This window comes from Leptinotarsa decemlineata, unplaced genomic scaffold (genome assembly GCF_025532065.1).
Source record: "Leptinotarsa decemlineata unplaced genomic scaffold, Ldec_3_MD MMD2_tig00000591_RagTag_RagTag, whole genome shotgun sequence".
NCBI lineage: Eukaryota > Metazoa > Arthropoda > Insecta > Coleoptera > Chrysomelidae > Leptinotarsa > Leptinotarsa decemlineata.
Genome location: NW_027412552.1, coordinates 621129 through 647463, shown reverse-complemented (window position 1 = coordinate 647463; position 26335 = coordinate 621129). Strand labels below are relative to the sequence as shown.

At 32.9% G+C, this 26335-nt stretch overlaps 2 protein-coding genes across 4 annotated transcripts; both read left to right on the top strand.

Annotated features, from left to right (window-relative positions):
• Window positions 1–255: 255 nt before the first annotated feature.
• Window positions 256–12982, top strand: Hpr1 (THO complex 1-like protein Hpr1). The gene is made up of 7 exons (XM_074174498.1): window positions 256–449; window positions 648–1316; window positions 2697–2908; window positions 7274–7446; window positions 11672–11792; window positions 11852–12366; window positions 12707–12982. Exons 1-7 carry the CDS (start codon window positions 411–413, stop codon window positions 12904–12906), a joined length of 1929 nt encoding a protein of 642 aa, XP_074030599.1. The 5' UTR covers window positions 256–410; the 3' UTR covers window positions 12907–12982.
• Window positions 12983–13970: 988 nt separating this feature from the next.
• Window positions 13971–26123, top strand: Ate1 (Arginyltransferase 1). 3 transcript variants are annotated; one of them, XM_074174492.1, is made up of 8 exons: window positions 13971–14203; window positions 14301–14427; window positions 14482–14768; window positions 15748–15992; window positions 16131–16283; window positions 17012–17161; window positions 21354–21538; window positions 25658–26123. In XM_074174492.1, the coding sequence occupies exons 1-8, from the start codon at window positions 14107–14109 to the stop codon at window positions 26052–26054; spliced, it is 1641 nt and encodes a 546-aa protein (XP_074030593.1). In that variant the 5' UTR covers window positions 13971–14106; the 3' UTR covers window positions 26055–26123. The 3 variants fall into 3 exon arrangements, with proteins under 3 accessions (XP_074030593.1, XP_074030595.1, XP_074030594.1); XM_074174494.1 differs by lacking the exon at window positions 16131–16283 and having other exon boundaries at window positions 13972–14203; XM_074174493.1 differs by lacking the exon at window positions 17012–17161 and having other exon boundaries at window positions 13973–14203.
• The last annotated feature ends 212 nt before the right edge of the window (window positions 26124–26335 follow it).

Sequence of the window (26335 nt, the reverse complement as noted above, 5' to 3'; positions counted from 1 at the left end):
TTTAGTAAAGGTCAAAGTCCCAAGTTTTATTCATAATCATGCACTATGAATACAATCCATCAGCGAGTGATATTCAGTCAAAATAAAATTTTATAGCTCTTAAATCTACTATGGAACATTCATAATCTATTCCTAATTTGATCTTTTAGTGTATTCCACTTGTGCACAAATTAACCTTTCCTAATCATAAAATATTGGATAATGGTTTTGACAATTGGAGCCAGCAACACCCAACAGAAATAAAGAAGAATAAGAATAACTAACCTAAAATGTGATTTATTTGATAGAAACAAAAATAATGAAAAAGTGTTTTACATATAATTTCCATCTGAAAGATAAACTTCTCGGGATATGATAATTAAATGAAATAAACTGAAAAATTAATATCAATAGTCTCCAACCTGTACAAAATGGAAGAAAGTTTCGAGATACTACGTATGGAATACAGGGTAAATGTCACAAAATAATAACTGGGAAATATATTTTTTTCCTATTGATTCCGGTCGTTACTTGATGAAGATCAATAGTAATTCCATAAACTACACCTTACGATTTGACCTCCACAAACTTTTGTGGAAATCAAATCGTAAGGGGTAGTTTATGAAAAAATTAAAAATATATTATTGAGTTCTTTTTAAATATTTCAGGATGTGCTCGAAAAATCATTCAAATCTAGGAGAGTGGATCTCCTGGAGCAGAAAATGAAATCTTTCAACACCGAAATCGATTTGAAAACAGTCTTGGACCTGATCTTGCGGGAACTTTTGCTCAACCTTCTCGAAGAACAATCCAGCATTGCCGTACTCAAAGATTTCATTGATTTCTCGATACTGCTATGCCGACAAGGATTGAGTTCGCCCACAGTGCCCGTCCTTCTGCTGGGGGATGTATTTGAGACCCTAACGCTAGATGTGTGCGAGGTTATGTTTACTTTCGTTGAGCAGAATGTCCACATATGGAAAGAAGAACTGTTTTTCACCGCTTGTAAGAACAATTTGCTCAGGCTTTGCAATGATCTTCTGAGACGTCTTTCTCGAACTACGGCAACAGTTTTTTGTGGCAAAATCCTGTTGTTTCTAGCGAAGTTCTTTCCATTTTCGGAAAGATCAGGACTGAATATTGTAAGCGAGTTCAATTTGGAAAATGTGACGGAGTATGGAATGGATCCTTCTGACGATGTGGTTCCTGAAATTCAAAAAGGAGATCAGATACAAAAGGTTGATTTCACGTTTTACTGCAAATTTTGGCAGTTGCAAGACTTTTTCAGAAATCCTAGCCAGTGTTACAATAAAGCCCAGTGGAGACTGTTCAGTGCGGTATGGATAAATATTATAATTTTTTAATACTATTAGTTTGAAAATTATCAGGCGGTTAATTTAAAAAATTAAAGAAATACAAGTTATTCAACATACCTCACAGAGGATTTTTTTAACAAAAGTACAATGATGATTGTTGTAATTCTTTTCTGCATATTGAATACTTATATGTATACAGGGCATAGGATAAGTAAGTAACTTCTTCAATTGAAACCGTGTATAACTGAACTATACCTTCCTTTCCTTGATGTAATGATGAAAAAGTCGGATCAATTCGGTACAAGTGTATTGAAAGAAAATATACTAGTAATTACCTCCACTAAACATATATTATTACTCTTTATTAGCAAATAATGCTCTTCATAGTACAGTCAGTCGTTTATAAAATACAAAACAATAAAAAATATATATAAAATTAGAGATAAGTCACATTTTAAATACAAGAAACTAAAAAATGAGACGAATTATTGATGACAATTACTTGAAATATATTCACTACATTTTCTTTTGAATAAATTTAATGAATCACAGCTTTTCATATGACTTGGCAAATTATTATATGCAATCAGACCAGAACTATACAACGAGTTATAACCTATATCTTCTCTGTTGATATAAAAATTTCCTATTCTATTTCCAGTGGAGTGTGTATGAATACTACTTGTGTAGGTTAACTGATCACTCAGATAATTTGGCAACATATTGTGTTTAATTTTAAATATAAATATTGGCATATTCAGGGTTATCCTGTTAGCAGACATAAGAGACAGTGTTTCCAACGTGTATTCCACAGATGTTCGTTTATTACAACTTAATATTGCCCTCATAATCTGTTTGGAAGCTTCTGTAGTCTGTTTAGATTTTCATTGCTCACAAAATAGAGTAATGTACTGCAATAGTCAAAGTGGGGTGCTATTATTGATTTATAAATTGACCATCATGTAATTATTGTTGAGAATGGTATAACAGAACCAAATTTTCATAAAGAATTGTCATTGATAAAATATGTTCTCTGAAGGGAACAAAATAGAAATTTGATGAATAAGTAAATATTGTTTGAGAAAAATGAAAATTCATCATATTTTTTGAAAAGACCTCCTCCTTATGTAATCAATACAAAATGATTTTTATTGAAAAATATCTGTTCCTAAACTCTAAAGACTGTCTGGCTATATGTCATCTTAATTTCTTTTAACTAGTTATATGAAAGCAAGGTCAGTCACCTTGCTTGATTTAAAATATCAACCATATTTTATAATTGCTGATATTTTCTTCATAAATCAAATTTTGTATTTGCTACATGTATCAGTTCAAGACTAATCGTGGGATTTTTCAAATTGCATTATAAATTGGTACTTACATGAGGTGATTCTGTTTCAGCACTCCACAAGTATACTTAATACTTTCCATGGAATAAAGTTGGATTATGTGACTTCTATGGAAAACTCAACAAATGTGGGCTATTTCGCAAAATACCTAACCAGTCAAAAACTTCTGGATCTGCAACTGCATGACGTCAACTTCAGAAGATCTGTTTTGCTTCAGTTTCTTATAATCTTTCAATATTTCACTTCTACAGTTAAATTCAAATCGTAAGTATCCCCAATCGTAAGCTGTATTATGTTCAAGTCGAATCCCGTCTTCGGTATGCTATTACTCTCTGGGGAGCATACTAGAAATAGAAATATTTATTTCAGGTAGACAATTAGACATGTATACATTTGTCGAAATAGTGATATAGATCACATAAAATGAATAAAATAAAATAGTATAAAATATGCTTCTCATGATGAACATACAAATAACGCAAGGTACATATCATAATTAAAAATAAGAAGTATGAACATGTTAAAACCTAAGAACAGGATAGTAAACCCAATGAGGAAGAGGATTACCTATTCACATGCACATGTAACTACATGGTCCAGATAATCATCTATAGAGTAAAAACAGTGCTGTGTTGAATATTCACAGATCTTAATTTTGTAAGTCTGAATAATGTAGGACAGAGATCACTTTTTTTCGTTGTATTCTTAGATGATCTGTATCCACATTCAATGTGAGAGCATAGGTAACTTAGATAGATCTTCAATATGACGAGCAAAACTTAGTTTGTTATCCAGTAACAGCCCGAAAAGCTTAACGTGTGGTCCTCAGATGGGGAAGTGGTGCTCATAACAAGACTCTGTGTTTTTGATTCATTAAGGAATAAATAATTACAATTGAACCAGTTTTTTTATAATTATTCTGCTTGGTTGAGAGTTTGTGCTGCGTTGTATTTCAGTGGGATTCACTAATTATAAAAAAATGGATGTAACACTCTGATCCAGATTCGAGGACAGGCCATTGCGATATATTATAAATAGTAGGGGCCCTAAGACGAACCCTTGTGGGACCCCAAAGTTGACTGCATGATACGCGTACGTCTGGTTTTTGGATTTTACATACTGGGTATGATTTGTCAAGTAGGACGAGAGGAGGTTCAAGGCAACTCCTCTAATTCCATACCTTTCGAGTTTTGTTAATAGGATATCAAGATGGACCGTGTCGATAACCTCGAAAAATTTTCCTAAGACAGATATTATGGAAATTGACTGGTAACTATCTGGGCTGTTGAGATTTCCCTTTTTATAAATGGGTGTCACTTATAAAAAGGGAAATCCCAACAGCCCAGATAGTTACCAGCCAATTTCCATAATACCTGTCTTGGGGAAAGTTTTCAAGGTTATCCTGAAGGAAAGGTTGATTGCGTTTTTGGAGGAAAACAATATGTCATTCAATAATCAGTTCGGCTATAGATTAAGGAAGTCGACAATAACAGCTTAAGCTTTTTTATGAGTAATCCTGTACAATGTACCTTTCTGATTGTATTACAGAATAATGAAAAATTAAATAATGATTATAAATGTCATTCATTGGTGAATACCAAAGGACCATCGACCGAAGTCCTTCAGCCAGTGTATAATTTTTAAATATTTACAGTGATTTTTACATATGCTCACATAATAGAATTGAGGTACATAAGATTTCTGGTAAAAAAGTCTATAATAAATTATGAGAGAGGTTTGAAGTTTTCCCAAATAGTATTTTCCGGGTTTTTGAATTTGATTGGTTGTCCTTTAGCTCTTTCTCTATATAATGCCTGCAGGGTGTCCAAGTTAGTTTCGGTTTTTGCAAAACGGTTTCCTAAGTCTGATAGTCTCTCCTTTATAAGTTTCACTTTTGTAGTTCCATGCAACAGTGCGTTTGGGTGACGCATTTCGGTAATATTTCATTTCATTTTTATTTGTCTCAAGAAAATTTTACATTTTATAGACACGTTCAAACCTTAACCCTAATAACTAAAGATAGATGATGACTAAATATGGATATATAAAATGTAAAATGTATGAATTATATATAAAACGTAAATGTATAAAATATATGAAGTATGATGTATAAAATGTAAACAAAAAATATATATTGTGAAATGTAGAGAATGTCAAATGGATAAAATATAGATAAATGTATGAATATATACCGTAACAATAAAATGGGAAATTATATTCAATCACTGTGATTATCCATGAACAAATGCCGATTTTCAGCGATCAACTGCGTACATTCTTGGAAGTTGTAAATACAGTTACTAGATAAGATACATTTCAATTTGGATTTGAATTTTCTGGAGGTAAAACTCAAAATTGAGATGGTAAGTTGTTATAGAGTCCCGTATCAATTTTGGTGGTTTTTTGATATATATAGTAGCCTCCCAATTTGACTTTGTAATACATCTTATGGCAGACTTTTGTAAAATTAGTAGTTTGATTATGTGTGTTTGAGCTGCATTACTCAAAGATAAAGTAGCATACTGAAGGTGTGAATGGAATAGGCACTAATAAGAAGTTAGCGCTGCTGTTTGATTCAAAAGGTCTCGAACTTTTTTAATAGCAAAAACAACCTTGGAGAGTTTAGTACACAAAAAATTCACATGTTGTGACCACTGGAGATGACTGTCAATTTGAACACCGAGAAATTTCACATTTCCATTCATTTCTTCCTGATTAGCAGAATTATTTGGCCTACAATCAAATTTTAGGCTTGAAGTTTTACTCTCATTCAGTATGAATTCATTGCTGGCGAACACTTCTTAGTGTAGATGTTTCAGCTATTTGGAGATTATCCAATGCAGGATTACAACTTGAATAATTAATTTTTGAATATTTGAGAAGTGGACGGCAGATCATTTCATATATTTCAGTTGCAGTTTTAGTGTTGATTCTTTTTTTTTATATGTCAGACTTCAAAAGTGTTTTCCTCTATTGATACATTTCTTTTGAATAATTTTTGTATGGCTGTTCAAGTTGATTTTGTGGTCAATGTTAACTCCCAAGTATTTTACTGATTGCCTGCTTCTCACCATTTTGTTGTTGATCTTTATTGTAGGTAGCTTCTCTGAAAGGTTGTGATAAAAAATAATAAATTTTGATTCTTCCGGGTTGAGTCTCAATCGCCATCTATTGAACCAGAGCGTTGTCGTGTCGACAAGGCTTTGCAGTTCCACTATTATAAGTGTTAGCGTGCCGTTGTGTGAAACTAAGGCAGTGTCATCTGCATACTGTAAGATGTTGAGGTTTTTATTAAATGCATTCTTGTCTTCCAAATTGTGATTGTATATATCATGGCAGTATATATTATAGAGAAGTGAAGATAACGGAGAGCCTTGTCGAACTCCTTTTTGGGGAGCAAATTTCTTGGAGAATAAATTTCTGACTCTGACGGTTAGGGTTCTGTTCTCAAAATATTTTTTCATGATGAGGGTGTTCCAATTCTTGAAGTTTATATAACATTCCTTCATACCAAACGCTATCAAAAGCTTTGTAGATATCCAAAAATAAAGCTGACGAGTGTAAGTTGATCATGCGACTGTTTGTTCGTTAGATATTACAATTACTATAGGGTTGGTTGTATTTCTTTTTTCTCTAAAACCTAATTGATACATTGGTACATTGATATGTTCATTGAGTTGCTATTTGATGATTTCCTCGAAGTTTTTCCTTAACACTGGCAGAAGAGTAATGGGTCTGTAGTTGCAGGTCTGTGAATGGTCTGTATTGAGCTTTGGAATTGCAATTATCAATCCTTCTTGCCAGGCTGTGGGATAGTAATGATTGTTCAGACAATATTCATACATGGAGATGATATGTTTGTGTATGTCTGGTTCTTGGGCTCTTACATTCCTCCTAAATATATTGTCTACTTCTGGGGGTGTATTTTTTCCCTCACTAATGATGTTATAATATAAATCTTCATCTATTTCTTGGTCATTTTGCATTGGGATGTTTTTGAAAAAGTTTCTACACCAAAGATTGACAGACTCATTGATTTTGGTCGAAATAAACATAATCTTCTTTTTTGGAAAACATTCTCAAAATAAGTTTTTTTTATTGAAAATATAACAACAATGTACAGTTCAAGACACTATAAATATAAAATATGTTGTTATGCTCCCTAATCAGCAAAAATGCTGGTCTCGTGATTCACAAACGTTCAATATGACAAGTGAAACACAAAAACTAGTAAGCCACTACAAAGCTCATAGTAGTAACGCATCAGACGTGTGCCTCGAGGTTCAGATGTTCTTTTTAACTATTGATGAATGAACCAAAGCCCGGCAACTTACATATATGGACAGGTAATTCATTGAAGACTTTCGCAGCCTGCGTAAAAGGATTGTATAATCCTTTATTCGTTCTTACCATGCTCAGGTGTAAGTTGAGGATGTATTTGCCGTATCTTCATCTGTTGATATTATGCGACCATTAACTTGCAGATTTTATTGATGTTATTTATATAATTATTGAATAACTGTAATCAAATACTCTTTTTGATGAAATTTCACATTTTATATATTTCCTCAGTGTTACGAAATGCACTCAATATTTTTTTTGTTAAGTAATTTATGTTTTTCTTCTCAGAAATAGCCAAGAATTGAATGACGAACAAAAAAAATGGATCGCAAATAATACTGAAACAGTGTATAACTTATTGAGAGAAACGCCACCAGACGGACAAGAATTTGCACAAATTGTGAAGAACGTTTTGTCGAGAGAAGAACTGTGGAATGGTTGGAAAAATGAGAGTTGTCCAGGTAATGAAAATAAATAGATAAGTTTATTTCATCACATCAACTACAAAATATACAATAATGACATGTCAAACTGAGAAATACGAAAAACAATAGTTGCAGTTAATACACACTAATTACATCTAAAATAGTTATTTCTAAAATTTAAAAACAAAAAATAACATATTGAAAGATAATTGTCTCACAATTCAAATATTCTTCGAAACATTGTCTTATTAGTGAGTGCCCAACTCTAGCCTCGAAACGGTTATAACTCAAACCAATAATGTCTGTTTGTATTTTATCGAATGAATGTGAGTTTGAGTGAATTTTGAGCTGATAGATCTAGTCAATAAAATTGAGGCCTCAGTTTTGTACCTCTTTGAATTGAGTAATTATGTAAGTCAGAATTTGTGAGGTACTTAGTATTTGTGATGCACTGTTGGAACCTTTATAATAATAATAATGTTATATTGGTTCTTCTGGATCATAACTCAATGATATAGAACAAGTCAGTGTAATATGATATAAATAAACTTATAAAAAAGAAAAAATTATGTATATATAGGATATGAACAGTTATGTAAAATTATATATTAAAACTTATAACTAGGTAAAATTATAATATATAAACATCCCTAGATGACAATCTCAATTCCTCAGTTATATTGATAAGTCATTTATAAACTCTTCAATGGAGTAGTAGGCTTTATCAATCAGAAAGTTTTTTAGGAACCGTTTAAATTTTCTTAGTGACATTTTTCTAAAATGATTTGGCAATTTGTTAAATAGCCTGACACCCATTAAAATTGGACTTGATTCTGATCTAGCCAGTCTATGATTTGGTATTTCTAACAATGTTGAATTTCTTGTGCCGTAATTATTTTTGTTTAAGAAGGTAAAAGGTCGCTGATCCGATTTTACAAAAATCAACAGCTGGTACATATAAATGCATGGGAGACTTAATATTCTTAAAACTTTGAATAGATCTCTGCAGCTAGTACGTCTATTTATACTCTGAATGTTTCTGACAGCTCTCTTCTGTAAAATAAATATCCTTTGTGTCTCACGTGTGATAGGCCCCAAGCTACTATACTATATGAGATTGTTGAGTGTAATCGGGCATGATAGTACATGAGTACCACCAACTTATCTATAATTTTACTGAGTTGATAGATACAGTAACACATAGGCGTTATTTTTTTACATATTTCATTAATATGTTGATTCCATCTACAATCTTCAGTGAGAGTAAGTCCTAGAAATTTTATTGAATTCACCTGTTTCATTAAATCGTGCTGTGATTTTAATAGTAAACTGTGATCATGACCATTTATCATTGCAGATTATTTTATTGCTAGAAAACCAGTCCTGGGCTTTTAAAATTTCCCTGTGAGCCAAGTCTACTGTGGATGTAACATTCTTACCACTAACCAGTAGTGTAGTGTCATCCGCATACATTCAGTGTAGTAATGAATATTACTGGAGTTTTTCCCCAACACCAAACCGTTATTTTAACACCTCAACACGTGTTTCGTTCACCAAGTGATCATCTTCAAGAGGAAGATCAAACTGAAAATCATACCTGAATCTCTCAGAACTTTTTCTTCTATGATCATGAAGAATAAATTGAAAACTTTGCTTCTCTCCAAAGCTTATTATTCGCTGGAAGAATTCTTCAATGATGATTTAAACTGATGTTGTTCGCGTTGAATATTTCATGGCGTATCACTCTGTATTGTAATGTAGTTTAATCTCTTTTGAACCCTACATATGGATGTATATGTTCGTGTTCTGTATCTAATATAATAATATTACATTAAGTATATCGACTGTGGCCATTTATATTCTTAACCAATATTAATGATATTGTCAAAAGCCAAATTGTTAAAAATAGTAATTTTCGAAAATATTCAATTTTCCAAATTTATAGCCTCAGTGCACCGCACTGTAAGGGTCTAGTAAAAGTTCATTTACCTAAATAAAGTTATGATATTCGGCAATAATGCTGATTGACGATTCACTAAAGTTCACATGTACAACATAAAAAAAGTGTAAATACATGAAACTTATTGGACTAGTCACAAAGAGAGCTTAAAAGTAATTAAAATTTACAAGATTATACATATACATTTATGATAAGTAAAATATTAAAATATACAATGAACATCAACAATTTAAAAATTCTTGAAGAGAGTAGAACACCTTGTTTTTTAAAAATTCATTCAACCAACATTTTAGTTCATTCCTACTCATTAAACTTAACTCAGGATGAATAGCCATGAGTTTGTTATAACATTTAATACCTTGATATACATGGGAGTCTTGACCAACTCCTAATCGTGAGTATGGCTCGTATAATCTTTCACTGTTTCTTGTACAGTAATTATGTATATCTTTTTTTTTTCCTCAAATAATTTTCATCTTTTTTAACGAATAATATGATCTGCAGCACATAAAGTGAGGGGACTGTGAGAATTTCTAGTTGATTGAACCATTTTCTACATGATGTTTTGGAGTGCACTCCTGCCATACATCTGATAATTCTTTTTTGCATAACAAAAACTTTATTCATATGTACAGAGTTACCCCAAAACATTATTTCATAACTTATTGTCGATTGCACTATTCCAAAATAAGCCAGTTTAAGGGTTTCCAGAGATATTGTACCTTTCAATTGCCTGATGATGAAGCAACTTGTGCTTAATTTATTTGTTAGATCATTAATATGAGGATCCCATGTCATTTTTTGATCTACTTTGATACCTAGAAATTTGATGTAATTCACCTGTTCTATTGTTTGATGATAATTGTTTGAATATTAGACTTCAACCCAAAATCGGGAACAAGAATGTGTGGGTATTGATTTTTTTTCGGATGCCACCTTCTAGAGAGAACACATCCATCACCCCTGAAAATGTACATTCGGTAAGTGAATTTATATTTTGTGCCCATCAAAGTAGTCCCCTCAGATATAATACACTTGTACCAGTGTTTTTTCTAATCTTCGAAACAGTTGTATGGGTCTCTTAAATCTTGCAAACAGGGAAAAGTCGCAGGGGGCAAATCTGGTGGTTGAGGTACGATTAGGTGTGTTTTCCCATTTATTGAGTTCAGTTTACAATGAGGAAGTTGTTAGTTAGGATAGATCTTGAAGGAATGTTAAATGAGATCTACAGTTTGAAAAGTTGTTCCTAGAAACGTACATATTGTAGGTAATGGATTTATCATGTAGAAATTTGTCAGGTGGTAATGGCCATTAGGATTCAAATAACTTTCAAAGCATGACACAAAATTTGTTTAGTCAGTATTATGACGCCTGAAGATGGTATTGTATAACGAAACACGCATCGCGGTTTTGTAAACTATCAAACTAAATCCCACATTGAAGCTTTTTTTTTTGGAATATATCATTCTAGTATCTAACTGTTTTCAATGATTTATTTTATCTGAATTGAAGGGGTTATATTTTTTGGAGTGAATAATTTTTGGGAAAGAAAGTTTTTGGCTTTCTACTACTCCATCGTGATACAAAAAAAAAAAAGATTAGGGAATCTTCCAAAGAAATGAAGGAAGTAATCAATTTGAAAATGAGTAATTCTATACATGGATGTGTAGATCATGCAAAGAAGTAACTTTCAGACACAAACTGAAAGAAATTCTTCCTGAAACAGCTTCTTCCATATAAACATTGAATTACACGAAAGAAAAAAATTCTTTCGAAACAAATACTTCTTTATGAACACTGAATTATACAGAAGATTCTTTTCTCTACTCAGTTTATACTTCAAACATTCGTTGTGGAATAAAAATCACATATCATTCACATGAGTTCTACTTTAAATAAATGGTAACAAATTGCACTTACATGGAACACTGTCATCCTCACTGGTATACATCGATGTTTCGCCTTAAAACACTTGCCCCAAGGCTCTTCAGTACAAAATTAGATAACATTATAGAAAATACACACAATTCATTCATGAATTACGATTTTTAATGTCACGGAATAAGCTTCATCTGCTTATGTCATCGATGACATCGTAATGATATTCATTCACCTATTTGATTTAATCACAGCCAAAAAGAATCTTATTTGAATTGAAGGGGTTATATTTTTAGGAGTGAATAATTTTTAGGATAGTTTTTGGCTTTCTACTACTCCAAACTGAAAAAAAGTCCTCCTGAAACTGCAAATGATTTTGTCCTATTTGTCTAAAAATATTCTGACTATAACACATTGTTACAGAAATCAAAAAGACTCTGCCCTCTCCAACAGATACTTCAGATCGCAAAAAAGATTGCGAGAAACGTTTACTGGGAGATATAATCAAAGAGGCCCACAGTCAGGGCAAATTTTTCATGGGCAGGTACGTCCTTTAACGACTAATGTTTTGAATAACAAGCCTCTAATTTTTTTTTGTTCCAGCGGAGAACTAACGAAACTATGGAACCAGTGCCCGAATAATCTGGAAGCCTGCAAAGGACGAGACTTTTTACCTTCTCTGGAGGAGTACTTCTCCGAAGCGATACAGCAAATTGAAAATCCTGCCAAAGGAGACGAAAACCTCTTGAAAGACGGCAACTTCGGTTGGAGGGCTTTGCGACTACTGGCCAGAAGGAGCCCGCACTTTTTTACGTACGGAGCAACGATTTTGAGTCCACTGTCGGTCTACTTGGAGTCGATGGTTAAAAAAGTTGCCCACGAAATACCCGGCAAGGAAAACTCGCAAGAAAGTCAAAGTCAAAACCAAAACGACACCGAACTTTATAACATCCTGACAGAAGAAGAACCAGCGTCGGAGGATTTGAAGCAGAATGAAACCGAGGAATTCGTTGATGACCCCATTGTACGGCGAGATAGTAAGAATATCACCTTGCCACAGTTGATTTTGTTTAGCGGGAAAGTTGCTCCTGATTGGGAAAAACTCGCTGTCAAGTTGGGTAAGTTTCAAAAGTTTTGTACTCACAATGCTGGTATATCGAGTTTATCAATATAATCTATGTAGAATAAAAATTAAACGAGCCCAGCGAATGAACCTTGTGGAACCCCGATCTCAACATATTATCGGCTCCAAGTCACTTCAAACAATTGAACAAATGTTTTTGAAAGTTTGCTGAGAGTTATAAAAAATTCAAGTTTCAAAGATGAATTTTAAATTTACTTACTAAATTTACATTTGTCGACATTGTAAGCAATAGTATTGTGGCACTGTCTACTTTGGTAGATCATTATATAGAGATTCATAAAGATACAAAAGTGTTATTCAGTAACTTTTTTCAGGTTTCAAACCAGACGAAATAGACTTTTTCACGAATGAGAACCCTACGAGAGAAGAACAGGCAAGAAACTTATTACAGATATGGTTTGAAGACGATGAAGATGCATCATTAGAGAACTTGGTTTATATTCTTGAAGGATTGGAAATGAACGATGCTGCGGAAGTGGTTAGAAGTGAAATTCCAAACAATATGGAAATATGAACGTGAAAAAGGAAATGAGAGGAAATGTTTCTTTTAAGAATATGAGAAGTTGAGAATTAAATATGTTTCAATACTATGAAGCAGTATTTATTTACTATACTGGAAATTAATAGGGTATTGGCATGGATATATTGAAATTTAATGTAGATCTCATGTCTATTCGGCAACAATGTCTGTAGTAAATGATGATTTTGAAGATTTTATTTCATTTTTTCAATAAAACAATATTTTACAGATCCATACACAATATTTGAATTACATATTTTAAAACTGTAAGCCATTGATAGCATTTGCTGTCAACGGTAACTGTCTGTTCCACATAAAGTAAGTGCTTTCCGAAGTTTTTGATAGAGCTTATATCAAAGGGTCATTTTTCTGTTTCTCCATTAACAAACTGTCGATCCCTTATGAAAGACGACCCTCAAAAGTTGAAAATTGTGCGAACTAGGGATTAACGAGGTCTTACTTGTTAACGTGTAAGTCCTATGTGGGGTCTGTACATGCATAACGTATGTATCCACAATTTTACTGAGTTGGAAGATTCAATTATGCATTAGAAACACTTTTTTGGCACATTTCGTTGAAATTATTCTACTCATGGTCATCTATGAGGTTAAGTCCTGAATATTTAACTGAACTTACTCGTTTCAAAGACCGGTTTGTTGATTTCAAAAGTAAATTATGGCCATAACCTTCTGGGGCACAACTATTACAAACAACAACTAATGCCAATACAGATTGGTTTATTTTTGGAAAACCATCTTGTCCTTTTAAATTTCCCAGTGAGCGGAGTCAACTGTTGCATATTAATGAAAAGAAACTCGACGTATCCTTTACTTTTTGAGGGATGTGAATGAAATCGGAAAAAAAGTACTATGAATGTTGATAGAGATCATTATTACGTCTAAGGAGGAGATTACATCAGTCTTTGATACTTTTTAAAGTGCTGAGTTTCTCATACATAGCGTCTGCTGCCTCCAGACTAGTTTCCGGCACTATATTGCCGGCATAACTCGAGCACGACATGAACACGGCTTTGGCTGACCTTGACAATGACGTATATAACCAATTAAATTACCAGTGATGTAATTTTTTGAGAGATAGTGTAAACAAAAATATTCATTAATTTGTATTTTTTAGCAGTTTTAGAAAATAGTTGGTATGTTGGTAATTGTTGGCTAACTGGAAAGAAAAAAAAACATGAGTTTAAACGAAATTAGTTGCGTTCAGTGGTTTGAGGGCATCGAAAAACATCGATGTGGTTATTGTAAGAAGGAAAACTCAAGTATTTCACATGGTATGAATATAGTATCTGATAAGAAGACTTCACTTCAAGTTTTTCGGCATACACTCATTCATCACTGTTTTTACTTTGAATTGATTAATTTTCGTAGGTATGTGGGCAGAGACCCTGACTGTTCAAGACTACCAGGATTTAATTGACAGAGGATGGCGTAGATCAGGAAAATATTGCTACAAACCTGTCATGGATGAAACTTGTTGTCCTCAATATACCATAAAGTAAATAAAGGGTTCATTGAATGATACTGTTGCCTCTGATCTTTAAAATTTTAGATGTGATGTTTCAAATTTCTCTCTGAGTAAATCCCAAAAGAAGGTAGTGAAGAAATTCAACAAGTTTTTGGAGGACAATAATTTGAACAAAAAAGAAACCACAGCTGAAGAACAATCAGCAGATGGATGTGGAAATTCAGAAATATTCATGAAAGATGGACCTGATATAAAAATCACCGATGTGCCATCTATAGTGGCGAACCATGTGAGGGAAGTAATAAGTTGTACTAGTGGCGTTCAAAATATAGATCGAGAGGACAGGAATAAACCTAAGGAAGAGACATGTGGTGAGATTTATTCTATACTTTGTAATTGTAAAGGTGTACAATATGTAGTTTATGTTTATATGTTTATTTTACATATAAACAGTTCTTGTTGACAAACATATGTTATGCAAATGCTTTCAAAGCTATTTGTTGAACGCTACTAGAAATGTCAAAATCGATAGTTTAATTTCAAAAACAACTGTGGTCACATCTGGACTCCCTCAAGGATCTCACTCTAGGCCCTTTCCCTTTAATTTATTCATCAATGTCATTCAATCCATCTTTGGCAATATCTCTTTGTCATTATTTTTAATCTTGAAGATGCTAAAACTCTCTAACTAACAATCGATTTGTCAGAACAATTTTCCGATTTTTTTGGCTGTGGTCTGCAGGTTTTTACATATTACGTTTCGTCTACTGCTGCAGTAGACATTATCCAAGGGGTTGAGGTAACTGTTGAAGTGCTCGGTTGTTGTTCTCAACCTTTTGGCACTATGCCGAAATATCTTCACAACTAAATTTTTCATCACTTGAAAAACGAAGACCATCTTGGATCTTTTTATCCTTTTTTTACAAGTTTTTTCCAGGTAATATCAATTTTCCTGTGAAAGGAACTAAAAATGTACAACTTTTTCACACAGCTATCTCTCACACTTAATATACCTTTCATGCTCCGGTGAATCCGGTGAATCATTATTACAATAGTTTATAAGTGGATTGCTGAAAACAAAATGATGTAGCATAATATATCAATACCGCTAGTATGAATTTGTTTAATTTGTATAGATATGTTTTTAGTTTCACTTTAATTATTGTTCTACAAAAAATTCAAATTGAAAACTGTAAAAGGGTTTTCCGTCAATAAATTAATAATAAAATATCCATATGGTATACCTTTTTCAACACCTTCCTGATTCAAGTATAGTAGATTGTATAAAGCTGTGCTTTCTTGTCCGTTAAATTGTTTCATAACATCTGTATCAAAGTTCTTCTATTACAGATATACTCGATAACGAATCTAGTCTACCTGCGAAAACAGATAAATCAAAAACTTTGGTTTCTAAAGGTCAAGGAGCTGATTTAAATAGACCCCCTTTGAAGAAAGCGAAACTTTTGAGAATGGAAAGAAAAAAAGAAAAACTATTGAAAAAGGGATTGGCTTTGGAAAAAAACGATCCCCAAAGTAAAAAAAGCCTGGAGGATTTTCTAAAAGAAATCAGTCCCGATTCCCAGAATAAATTTCAAGTAGGACACTTTATTTATGCTACCTTGCATGCTCGTGGTGTCAATGATAACATAACCTACATTTATTGATGTGTCAGTTCATTATTTTCAGGGGAGAAGGTTATGACCCATTCGATCTAATTCATCATTCTTCTCCAGATGCGTTTAATATCCACAAGTGAGCCTACTCCTGACTGGGAACGTGTAGAGTATGAATTGTATAAACAGTATCAAATGGGGATACACAATGATCCGCCATCAAAATTATCCTATGCTGGCTTCCGTAGATTTTTGGTGAACACTCCATTAAAGGTACATAATATGGCTATGTCTCAGTTGAAAGCAAAGTAGATGAAATACCTCCTGAATCCTTTCTAATTTCAATAAAAATATTTTGTTTGAACCGTTAGCTTTATAGTGTTCGTTTCAAAAGAATCCAAAATTGCTCTTATGAAAACTTGTGAAAAATTCAAGTTTTCCTTGAACATCTGGAGACCGTACGATGTGAAAGAACATCAGAGGAAACCAAAATATTTTAGGTATTTGGAAAATATGTGGTGAATTTGATCTAAAATTATTCAAGAAAACTTGTTAATATCGAAATCCAAAATTGTTAAGTTCTGAGTCATTGGTAATTTATTATATGCAATTATTCCTTTGTAAAATATAGATTTTTTGAAAATGCGGCCTACATATATTCGATTAGCGATTTTTGTTTTTTTATGTTGGTATACTCATATCGAATATATGTTCACAATTTCATCTGTTTAGCAGATTTAGTTTGTTGGTGAGAGGCATAAAAGTTAGAAGAAGAACAAAGAATTTGCATCAAATTTTGTGTAAAAAAAGGAATTAAGTGCTCGAAAATACTTGAAATGTTGACAGTGGTTGTACTATGAGAAATAAAAATGTTTACAAACTTGCTAATGAAAGTAAGTGTGGACATATTAAACGCATCTTGAGCATAAAATACATCTTACATGCAAGGAAAGAACCAGTGTATATTTTTTAATAATCACTCAACTAGCTCAAATTTTCAGGTGACACTTCAAAGGATGTCAAAATTTGATGATTCCTTTGCTGTGAGCGCGGATTTATTTAAAAAATATCAAATGTTCGTTCACAATGAAACCCCGGAAGAATGTGATGAGGAGCAATTTTGGACATTTCTTGTGCAGTCTCCTCTGGAGGTATTTATTACTTTGCTCTCAAGATACTAATATTGTTAGCAAATTCCTTCCAAATACTATCTTGAGTCTACTCATAAGTTTGTTCATTTATTTATTTGGTAAAAAATCGCCAGACAATTTATGCTGGTATAAGGGAACTAATAAAAATGTTTTAAGTAAAAAGTCAATAACAACTTTTGATAATGAGAAAATATAAGCATAATTAATATATATAATATAAGTATAATTATAATTTGATGGTAATCATTGAACTAAAAAATTTTCTTTGGTGTTTTTGAAAAATATATGAATATATGGCAATTTATTAAAAACTTTTGAACAATTTCTAATCGGATTATTTTTTCCTTTGGTACGAGGTTGCCTTTTATGTTTCGGGATTTGACAACCCTAGTGTTGCAATCTAGCAACTGACAGCTCTATCTTAAAGTTGGGCATTTTTGAGCTTATATATACTCAGAACGTTTTGTGTTGTTCACAGTATTTTTTCAAAAAATGTATCGGTACCTTAACATATTCCATATTTCTTATTTTCAAGTGCTCCTTAGATTCTAGTTCATTTCCTGACCTGTGGAAACATAGGCCTATTTTTAAATCTGGTGATAAACAAAATGTGGAAAATTATCGAAGTATCTGTAGTCCGTCTTCACTTGCAAACATTTTTGATTCATTGGTTAGTGATCAGTTAAAATTTTATTGTAAGGAACGTTTAATAAATAATCAATATAATCAATATATATCTACTATTACCAACTTGATGATTTTTAAACACAAAATATTGGATGTTTTGGAAAGTAAAGGGCAAATGGATACCGTGTATACGGATTTTTCAAAAGCTTTTGATCGAGTAGACCACAATATCTTATTGAAAAAATTAAAGATATTTGGATTTTCTGACTCAGCTGTAACATGGCTCAGAAGTTTCTTATGTAATCGAACCTAACAAGTTAAAGTTGGAGGCGTTACATCGGTTATAATTCAGGTGCCATCAGGGGTACCTCAGGGTTCTCACTGCGCTCCTATGTTATTCAATATCTTTATTAAAGACATTGTTGAATGTTTCCATCATACTGATTTTTTGATGTTCACAGATGATCTCAAAGTTTTCATGCCAATAAAATCATTATATGATTCAACACTAATGCAAGATGACCTAGATAGATTGGTTACATGGTGCTTCGACAATAATTTACAGTTGAATATCGCAAAATGCTGTTTTATAAGTTTTTACAAAAGAAATAAAAAATTTGATACTTCTTATGTAATTAATGGCCATGGATTATCTTATGTTTCGTCTGTGAAGGATCTGGGTGTTTTTTTTTGATGAACAACTTCAATTTTTAGACCACTTGAACTATATTGTGGTAAAGGCGGCAAAATGTCTTGGATTTATTCTACGACATGGTAAACATCTGTCCCTTCAAGTCTTAAGGATAGTTTACTTGTCTCTGGTGGTATCAGTATTAGATTGTGGCTCAACGATAATATCATTGAGCCATATTATGGTCTCCATTTTATGACAATCACAATCTTACTCTTGAAAGAGTTCAAAACAAATTCCTAAGATTTTGTGCTCATAGAATGAGTATATACCTGTTATTGACCATGATTATAGCAACATTTTAGAAATCCTTAATCTCAATCTGTTGAGAAAAAGGAGGGAAAACTTTGATCTAATTTTCATATACAAGTTACTGAATGGCTTAATTGTTGCTCCTGAAATTCTAGAAAATATTAATTTCAGTGTCCCAAACAGAATTCTAAGATCCAGCGATTTGTTTCACTTACGGTTTCATTCTACAAATTATGGCTTACATAACCCTGTTGACTTCGACTTATTAATGAAAGAAAATTGGAAGTAACTGGTATATCTCTCAGCAAATTCAAAAACAATATCTTAACTACATGGTAGTATTATGATATGTATTTTATAATAACTTAAGTTAATGTAATGTATTATATTACTTTATTATATAATTGTTAATTTTATTCTCAAATGGGGGTGATCCTGTAAAATAAATAAATAAATAAAAAATTTAAACGATTCATATCGGCCCAAAAATAGAATTAAATCGTGAACATTTTCGTGCGCTTATTTTTTACAAATTTCGACTTGGATTAACTCAGCAACAGTGCATGGATGGACTTAATTCAATTTTTGGCGATGAAGCTCCATCAAGGACCAGTGTTTATCAATGGTATGGTGGATTTAATCGTGGTCGTAGTTCACTTCAAGACGAATTTCGTGAAGGTCGTCCAAAATAAGTTGTTGTTCCGAAAACCATTGATGCTGTGCGCGAACTTATATTGGAAGATCGTCATGTGGCCTATCCTGAAATTGAGACAACCTTACGCATTAGTGGGACCAGCATATATTCAATATTGCATAAACATTTGAATGTCAAAAAAACTTGTTCGCATTGGATCCCAAACAATTTGTCAATCGCTCAAAAAAAGGCTCGTGTCGATTGGTCTAACGAAATGCTCAAAAAAATACGATGACGGTGCTTCAAAACTCGTCTATAACATCGTGGCAGGTGATGAATCGTGGATTTACGCGTATGAGCCCGAAAGTAAACAGCAATCGACTGTATGGGTGATTCACGTATGGGCCAAATTCAACAAAATTTCGCACGAAGAACTTACAAGCAAATAGTCGCCTGTTTTTTTTCAGAAAAACTGGACATGTCGCAACCGTACCACTAGAACAACGCATAACAGTCAATTCTGAGTGGTACACAACCACTTGTTTGCCAGTTGTCTTCCAAGAAATCAGGAAAACCAACCGCCGAAGATGGATCACTCTTCACCACGACAATACGAGCTCTCACACATCGGCTCAAACAACTACATTTTTGAGCACCCAAAACATCGATTTGATGAGTCATCCGCCGTATAGTCCTGACTTGGCACCGAATGACTTCTTTCTATTCCTGCACGTAAAAAACAAACTGGGAGGTCAACGTTTTTCGACGCCTGAAGAAGCGGTTGCTGCATTCAGAATGCATGTTTTGGAGATACCTCAATAGAGTGGCAAAAGTGCTTCGACAATAGGGAATATGCAGACAATTTTTTATTTTTTTTATTCAATATTCACTTCATTTTGATATAGAAAAAAAAAATAAACATAGCTGTAAGAGTAGTAATTATTTTTCCATAAAATCTTTAGAATATTGGTTTAATTTGACAAGTTCAAACGCTCCTATTTCTCGCGCGCTTGAGGCGTGACGTCATAGGGCACGTCCTGTCAGTTTATTGTTTATATTGAGAGTTAGTTTGATAGTTAACAAGGTGTTTCAGTTTAAATATCGCGTAATAATTATGGAAGAAGGAAAAAAGCCATTTTATAGATATTGCATGGTACCAATGTGTCCGAACACTATAAAAAGTACACCAGATAAAGTTTCATAACCTTAAAGTTCATAACCTTATTTACGTATGTCATACAATGAATGTAAACAACAGCAGATGTAAAATCCGGGTTTGACGCAAAATATGTGGTCATCATGAATGCATCTATTTTTGGAAGATTATCTGACTGTGCTTTCACAAAACCGTTGTTCGTCATTGCTGTTGATGACGCTTGGTATTTCTTGACATTAAAATATTAGAAAACTAAGCTAGAATAGCAATACAACCAATTTTTCTTTCCAACACAACCTGAATGTATGAAAATAAATCACAGGTGACTGACAGGACATGCCGTATGACATCACGTTTCATTACGACCAATGGTGGGGCATTTTACAAATTTGAATTTCGCTCGTAAATTTTTCACTTTTTGATTTATGTTTTAAATAATTAAATATCTACATATTAAATTAGAAAATAACGAATTGAGTGTAATACTGGGACCTTAAAAGCTCAGGAAAAAAAATAAGGCCTTTTTATTTTTTATTCATATTCGCTATTGGTTCAAACGCATGCAAAAGTTTATAGATCTTCATAGGGAATATTTTGAAAAACAATAAAGTAATTTTCGATGATTAATATTTGTTTATTTACTCTAATCCTGAAATATAAAAGGCAACCCTCGTATTTTGGGCTATGGGGCTAATATATGACTTTAAAACGGGCAAAACTTTTGAAACAATCTAATAAATTTAATAAAAAAATCAATTTGGATTCTTCAACTAGTTTTCACTCTTCCATTTCGCATAATTATGTACCTGTATATATTGAAAGCAAATTTCAGCCCGAAGAGTTTCCAAATGGTATCGAAGGTCCAGGTTACGGATCTTTTCACCAACAGTATTGGATAAACGATAAACTTGTTGCCGTTGGAGTTATAGACATTTTACCGAGATGCGTCAGTTCGGTATATTTCTTTTACGATCCCCAATACAGAAATCTTGTCCTGGGAACTTATGGGTCACTTAGGTATGTAAAAATGTATTTGTTTATTCATGTATTCACTTAATATCACTGGAGTTTTTTCCCAACAAAAAATCTTTATTTTTAACACCTCGACACGTGTTTTGATCACCAAGTGATCATCTTCAAGAGAAAGTTTAATCTTCCTCTTGAAGTGTGGTAGTGATCGAAACACGTGTCGAGGTGTTGAAAATAACGTCTTGGTGGTGGGAAAAAACTCCAGTAATATTCATTACTACACCAAAGGTTCCAAACAGTGCATCACAAATATTTATTCACGGGTTCAAAATCAATTTCACTCAACAAATTCTGAAAATGTACATATTTTTAAATGAAGGCTGAAGCAACTTCATCTGTCGAAGAACTGCTACGGTATTGATGACTTTTATCTGTAATCCAATACTATATGTGTATATAGGAAATAATTATTTATTATTATGTTTATGTGGTATACATCTGTTTATGTTTTATATACAGTGCATTTCTTTAATGTCCCCCCCTCTTTTAGTTTTTGAACGGGTCAACTCAAAAAATTGAAATTTGGGATAATGAAATTAATGCATGATTTATTTTGAAGTGATTTTGACAGAAAAAAATTAAATTGAAAGAAGGGTCTTGTGATACATTTTGAAACCCCTGACGAATACTTTACAACCCCAGAATATGAAGTCAATATCTCCACCTACTACAAAATAGCGGAGCATTTAATAATTTCCTGAAGACAAACACATTAATATAGATACCGAATCGTCCTATCTGTAGAAAATATTTCAGGGAACTTGTATCCAAATTCACAACTACTGGTAGTGTCCATAACAAAAAACCCCCAGGTCATCCGTCCATTCCGGAAGAACAGCAAGTGAAAATAATTGGTGAGATGGTAGTTAATCCTGAACCGTCTACTTATTCCGTCGCGAATGTTTGTGAGGTGTCTCCTTCTACTGTGTGGAGACTTTTGAAGAGGAATAGGCATCATACGAAATTAAAATGGTACACCAATTAATTGCAAATGACCCTGATCGAAGAACAGAATTCTGCGAAATCATGACGGAAACCATTGCAAGGCATCCTACCTATCTCCACAATATTTGTTTTAGTGACGAATGTACATTTGTTTTTAAACGGTAATGCCGTTATTGGAGTGACACCAACCCTCATGTTTTCCGGGAAACACATACCCAATATCCAGAAAAAATTAACGTTTGGGCAGGCATATTGGGAAACCAAATTGTTAGGCCTCTATTTATTGATCAAAATTCAACAGGGGAACTGTATTTGAATACTTATGCTGGAAACTACTGTTGACTGAAATCGTCGAAGCGAATCCTAATGAATTCGATATGGATATTGTATTCCAACAAGATGGAGCACCACTACATTACTCCATATAAGTAAGAAACCATTTGGATACTACTTTTCCTGGTCGTTGGATTGGCAGTCGAGGTCCTACAGAATGGCCAGCCCGGTCGCCAGATTTGACACCTTTGGACTTTTTTATGGAGCTATTTCAAGCAAAAGGTGTATGAATCTGCTTCAAAATTGGATATACGGCAGAGAAAAATAAATATTTGTAGAGATATTGACGTTATTGGGATCGAAAATGTTCCGCGTGAAATATCGGATATGTCAAGAAGTTCAAGCCAATCATTTCGAGCATCTTCTGAACTGACCTCAAGCTTATTACCTCATATTATGTAGTTAAATGTCAATGTATTCAAGCAATTATTGAAAGTTCCGCCATTATATTCTAGGATTGTGAAGCATCTTGTATGGAAATCGAGTTACATAACGCCTATATATAAATTTGAAGACAGAGCAAACATAAAAAAATTTCGCCCCATTAACATATTGAGTGCTATACCTAAATTGATGGAAAGCATCATATGCGATAATATAAAGACCCCTCTGAATCAGGTTATAATCGATGAGCAACATGGTTTTTGCCAGGGCAAATCGACCAATACTAATTTGTTGCTCTACTCTCAGTATATCTTAAATGCTTTGGAGAAAAAACAGCAAGTGGATGTGATTTACACAGATTTTTCCAAAGCATTTGACACAGTTAATCACAGGATTCTCGGTGCAAAATTGGAGGCAATCGGTTTTTTTGGGAATTTATTGAAATGGCTCACAAATTATCTATGTAACAACACAAGTTGTAATAATTAAAGAATTTATATGTCATCAAATCTCTGTTAGCTCAGGAGTTCCACAAGGAAGCCATTTAGGGCCATTCCTATTTAATATCTTTGTCAACGATATCAAAACCAAAATTAGTCATTCTGAAGTATTAAAATGTTTGCTGATGACTTGAAAATACTCAAAACCATTGTATCCACAGTTGACTACGAACATATTCAGAATGACATTACATCTTTTACTGAATGGTGTGTAGGCAATGATATAGATGTGAATGTGTCTAAATGCAAAAGTATGTCTTTTTCTAGATCACTTACTCATTACAACAGTATGTATACTATAGCAGGCAAACTATTAGAATCGGTGAAATCCATACGAGATCTTGGTGTAGTGGTGGATGTCAAAATGGATTTTCACCTGCAGTATGAACAGATTTCTAGCAAAGCAATGAAAATGTTAGGCTTTGTATACAGGACTACAAAAGACTTCACCAACATTAATTCTATTCAGTTATTGTATTTCGCTTTGGTTAGATCGATTACAGAATATTGTAGCTGCGTTTGGTCACCAACTTATGAGATTCATAAGTACACTATAGAAAAAGTACAAAACAAATTTATAAAATATATTGCCTTTAAGTTGTCTATACCTCTCAGTGATCACTCTTTTTCAGAAATTCGGTCTGTAACTGGTTTACCGAAACTTAGTTTACGCAGAGATCATATAGATATTATATTCCTTCATAAATTGCTCAATTTTAGAATTAATTGTTCAACTCTTCTTGCCCAAGTGAATCTTCATGTTCCCTCTAGAAAAACACGAAATAATCTAACCTTTGCAATAGATTACCATAGGTGTAACTATGGAATGCATTCTCCTTTATCAAGAATAGTCACAAACGGGAATAATACAAAATTCGATATTTTTCATACTTCCGAGGATATTCTTAGAAATAAGTTAAGATATACTTATTCTTAAATTGCTAGTATCTGTCATTTACTTGTATTCTCGCTTCATTTCAATTCTCTATTATAACTGTTCAAATTGTTATTAATTATAATTAAATTAGATAAGATTAGTGTTAACAATCTGATATTTGTGTAACTTATATTAAATGGGAGTTACCGGTGAATAAAAATGAATAAATTTGTCAGGAGCTTCAAAATGATGTGTCACAAGACCCCCCCTTTCCATTTAATTTTTTTTCCAGATGGCGCCCAATCGCCATCTTGAAAGTTTAATATTTTTTTTATAATAAGACTTTATTGTCAGAAGAAACAATCTTGTTAACAAAGCTAAAAAGTAAGTAAGTATAAAATAAAATACATAAATGTCCTATTAATATAAAAATATAATGTACACTAAACTAAAGTATATAAAACACTGAAACAAACAATGGTTGAATCAAATACACACATAAAACACGCACGGTATGTAACTTAGTCAATTTCACTTCAAAAATTCATGCATTAATTTCATTAATCCAGTCAATTTTTTGAGTTAACCCTTGCAAAAAAAAAGGGGGAGAGACATTAAAAAATGCACTGTATATATATATATATATATATATATATATATATATATATATATATATATATATATATATATAATTACACATTTTTGATTTTATAACTTTGTGACATTATCTATTTTAGTAGTTTTATTTCTTTTCAATATTGTACATAAACGTTTTCTCTTTTTCATTTGTACTTCTGCTCCTGTGGTTATACAGATCAATCTGAGTAAATAAAGATATTATTATCAATAATATATTTATAATGTAGGTGAAAGTCCATTTTCTCTTCATTTTTTTGTCCCTCACTTTTATCTTCAACTTTTTGAAAATATGATCTAATAAACTTTTATTCCATGTCTTTCTAGAAAGTTTTATTGAAAATAAATGAATGATTTACCATGATAGTAGTGAACATTTACTAAAATCTTTTTCTTCAAATCTCTTCAATAACCATGTTTTCTTTATCTTAGGGAAGTGCAATTCACCAAGTCGCTCTGCCATACACTACCTGATATAAATAGCTACTACATGGGTTTCTACATACACTCCTGTCCGAAAATGCGATACAAAGGAAAGCTAACCCCTTCTTTTCTGCTCTGCCCAGAGACTTATTGTTGGATTCCGATAGAGAAATGCATAGAAAAGCTGGACGCTCAGAAGTACTCGAGATTGAACGAAGACCTCGATGCCCTAGATAGAAATATCCCTAGCAGGAAGGAAGTTCTCGATATGAAAGTGATTTACCGGCGCAAATTGATCTATTTCAGAGATTTCAAACAGTATTGCGAGGATCCGAATTTGTTTCATCAAATTGGGGTGTTGGTGGGTAAAACGGGTTGCAGAAACATTTTATTTTGGGAAAAGTGACTTTATTTTATTTCGTGTTATAATTTGTAATTAATGTATATTTATGAATATTATAGCCAGGTTATTTCATTTTGTCAAGCATCACAAACTTATGCTTTCTCTGCCGCTGACTTAGAAAAGTGTGCTGTTGAGGTCTTCTGTTTTATGATGGAAGGTTGAGTTGTATGTCGATTCCGAAAATGTTTTGTGAGGGAATCGAAATCATTTGTTGTTCGAGGATGATTCAAAACAAACACTTTTCTTAAACACTATAACTGCAATACTCTTCCCGACGCGCGTTG

Bases quoted from the DNA above. Each gene is read 5' to 3' on its own strand.
- Hpr1 (XM_074174498.1), top strand. From the start codon at position 411: ATGGAAGAAAGTTTCGAGATACTACGTATGGAATACAGG. The intron at 1,317-2,696 runs GTATGGATAAAT...ATTCTGTTTCAG, and splicing joins AGTGGAGACTGTTCAGTGCG to CACTCCACAAGTATACTTAA. The intron at 12,367-12,706 runs GTAAGTTTCAAA...AACTTTTTTCAG, and splicing joins AAAACTCGCTGTCAAGTTGG to GTTTCAAACCAGACGAAATA.
- Ate1 (XM_074174492.1), top strand. From the start codon at position 14,107: ATGAGTTTAAACGAAATTAGTTGCGTTCAGTGGTTTGAGGGCATCGAA. The intron at 15,993-16,130 runs GTAGGACACTTT...ATTCTTCTCCAG, and splicing joins ATTCCCAGAATAAATTTCAA to ATGCGTTTAATATCCACAAG. The intron at 21,539-25,657 runs GTATGTAAAAAT...TCTTTATCTTAG, and splicing joins GGAACTTATGGGTCACTTAG to GGAAGTGCAATTCACCAAGT.